Source organism: Scylla paramamosain, unplaced genomic scaffold (assembly GCF_035594125.1).
Source record: "Scylla paramamosain isolate STU-SP2022 unplaced genomic scaffold, ASM3559412v1 Contig3, whole genome shotgun sequence".
Taxonomy (NCBI): Eukaryota; Metazoa; Arthropoda; class Malacostraca; order Decapoda; family Portunidae; genus Scylla; species Scylla paramamosain.
The window spans coordinates 945,001-947,500 of NW_026973668.1; the positions used below are offsets into that span (position 1 = coordinate 945,001).

A 2,500-nucleotide genomic window follows, 5' to 3' on the forward strand; every position below is an offset into this window, starting at 1 on the left:
GTGTTCACCACGGCCTCCCTGCCGCTGCCATCGCGGCACACACGCACCATGGGGCCGCGCTCCCCACGCCGCTCCGCGCCCGCGCCCTTCCTGCGCCCCACCTCGCCCTCCTCGCCGCGTCCCCGCCCCTTGGGCTTCACCTTGGGCGCCTTGCCGCGCCGCGCGCCCTCGCCGCGCCCCTTCTTGCCGCCCTTCTTGAGGCCCTTGTGGCGGGCGGCAGCGGGCTTGGCGGGGCGATGTGCGGGGCCGGGGTCGAGGTCAGGGCCGGGGGCGGGGTCGGGGGCAGGGGCGGCGCCGTCCTCGTCGCTGGAGGAGTCGTCCTCGGGGTCGTCTGAGTCGTCCTCGGCGTCGGGGTCGTCAGAGTCCTGGCCGCTGTCGCCGGGCAGCGCCGCCTGGCCCGGCACGTAGTCCTCATCCTCGCTCTCCTCCTCCTCCTCCAGGTGCAGCAGCAGCAGCAGGTCCGTCATGGCGCCCTCCCGCGGCGGCCGCGACGCGCGCTTCGGCCGCCGCTCCGCGTAGCTCTCGCCCGCACCAGGCCCGGGCGCGGGCGTGGAGGCGGGCGCCGCCTCGCCGCTGGCGCCGGGCGCGGCGGGCGCGGTCTCCTCCAGAAAGCGTGCGATGTTCTCCACGGTCTCGGCGTCCACGTCCGCCTCGCCCTGGGCGGGGGCGGCAGGCGGGGGCGGGGCAGGGGGCGGTGCCTCGGGGCGGGGGGGTGTTCCTGAGTGGTCATGTTTGTGCTGGCCTGGGGGGGGCGGGGGCGGGGAGGCAGGTTGCGCCGCGGGGGTGGCCAGGGCCTCCAGGGGCTTCACCTCCACCTGGGGGGGCGGGGACATCCTGCCCCAGGTCGTACTTGCTGTCCGGGGGCTCCACCTTGGGGTCGCACGGCTCCACCTTAGGCTGCGGCGCCCTGGGGGCCACAGCCTCGGCGGGCGGGGTGGTGGCGGTGGCCGGGGGCGTGGGCGGGAGCGGCGCGAGGCCCTGGGGGAGCGGCGCCTCACACTTGGCCTCATGCTTGGCCGGAGCGGGGCGGGTCCTGAGGCGGCGGCCCCGGGGCTCGCCCTCCCAGGCGCTGGGGACTATCACAGACACCGCGGGGTCCCCGGCGGGCGCGGGGCTGGCACACTCCACCTTGGGGCTGGCCAGGCCGTGGCCGGGACTGCCGCCCCGCGCCTCCACGTCTGTCCTGCCCCGCTGCTGAGAATCCTGCTCCTGCGGGGGCGGGGCGGGGCTGGGGGCGGGCGCGGGCGTGGGCGGGGTGTGTGGCGGGGGCCGGGGCGGGGAGGGGTGGCGGGGGGCGTGGTCAGGTACAGCGAGACACTGGTGTGGTGTGGTGGTGGTGGTGGTGGTGTTTGGAAGCACTGTTGCCCCCCGCCCACGCCCAAGGCTCTTCTTCTTCCCCTTGGCCTTGCCCTTGGCCTTGCCCTTGCCCCGCCCCTTGCCCGCCCCGCCCCCGCCCGCCGCCGCCGCCGCCGCCTCCGCCGCCGCCGCCGCCGCCGCTGCCGCCGCCGCCGTCGCCGCCGCCGCTGTCGCCGCCGCCGCCGCCGCCGCCAAGCCCTCGCAGTGACTCTCCTCACCCACGCCCGCGGGTGCCGGTGAGTCCGGGGCCGCGGCGGGGGGCGCCTCGCCCTGTGTTTCCCGCGGTGGGTCGGGGGACTGGTGGTGGTGATGGTGGTGGAGGTGGTGGTGGTGCTGGTGGAGGAGGTGGTGGTGGTGGTGGTGGTGGTGGAGGGGGGCGTCCTGCAGGGGCGCGTCGCCCCCCCGCATGCCCCGCGTCCTCATCCTGCTGCCGGGGGAGGCCAGGGGGGAGGCCTCCTCGGCGCCGCCCTCCCCCAGGGGGAGCGGCTGGTTGTCGTAAGGTGGTGGGGGGGTGCCGGCCCTGGGAAGGGGGGGCTGGCAGCTGCCTGAGGGGGGGGGTTGCCCCGCCTGGGGCCCCTGAGAGTGTTGTGTTGGTCCTGGGCACGGGGGGCGGCGCGTGGTGGGGCGGGGCAGGGGGTGAGAGAGGGGGCTCCCTGCCCCGCCTGCTGCTTCTCCGCGGGGACACCACTCCCCCCTCCCCCTCCTGGCCTCCCTCCACCGCGGGGGCGTCCTGCCCCGCCGCGCTTCCTGCCGCCGCCTCGCGCCCCTCCAGGCAGGCCTCGGGGCTGGGGCCGGGGCCGGGCGGGGGGGCGGGGGGTTCGGGGCAGGCGGGGCTGTCGGCGGCGCCGTGGGGGTGGTCCCTGGCAGGCGGGGAGGCGGCGCGGGGCCAGTCCCTGCCCCGCTCCCCCCCGGGGCTGCGCGAGCTGGAAAAGAACTTTGGCGAGCGTGGGGACTTGAGGCCGGAGTGTTCCTGGGGAGGGCGGGGGCTGAGCGCCGCCTTGCCCGCCTCCATGGGGGACTTGGAGCTCTTCCGGGGGCTGCACCCCTTCTTTCGGCCCCGCCGTCCCCGCCTGCCCCGCGCCCCGCCCTCCCCGTCCGTGTCGTTGAAGTCGTACACGTCGGGGCTGAAGGAGGAGGGCGCGGG

General features: G+C 77.9%; 1 protein-coding gene across 1 annotated transcript in view; it reads right to left on the reverse strand.

Moving 5' to 3' along the window:
• LOC135096236 (collagen alpha-1(I) chain-like) overlaps positions 1 to 2,500 on the reverse strand; it is a 16,792-nt gene that overhangs the window by 5,767 nt on the left and 8,525 nt on the right. Inside the window, 3 exon segments of the mRNA XM_063997600.1 lie at positions 1 to 1,059; positions 1,124 to 1,626; positions 1,779 to 2,500. The exon segment at positions 1 to 1,059 is cut by the window's left edge and continues 118 nt beyond it; the exon segment at positions 1,779 to 2,500 is cut by the window's right edge and continues 716 nt beyond it. Coding sequence (XP_063853670.1) covers positions 1 to 1,059; positions 1,124 to 1,626; positions 1,779 to 2,500 — 2,284 coding nt within the window.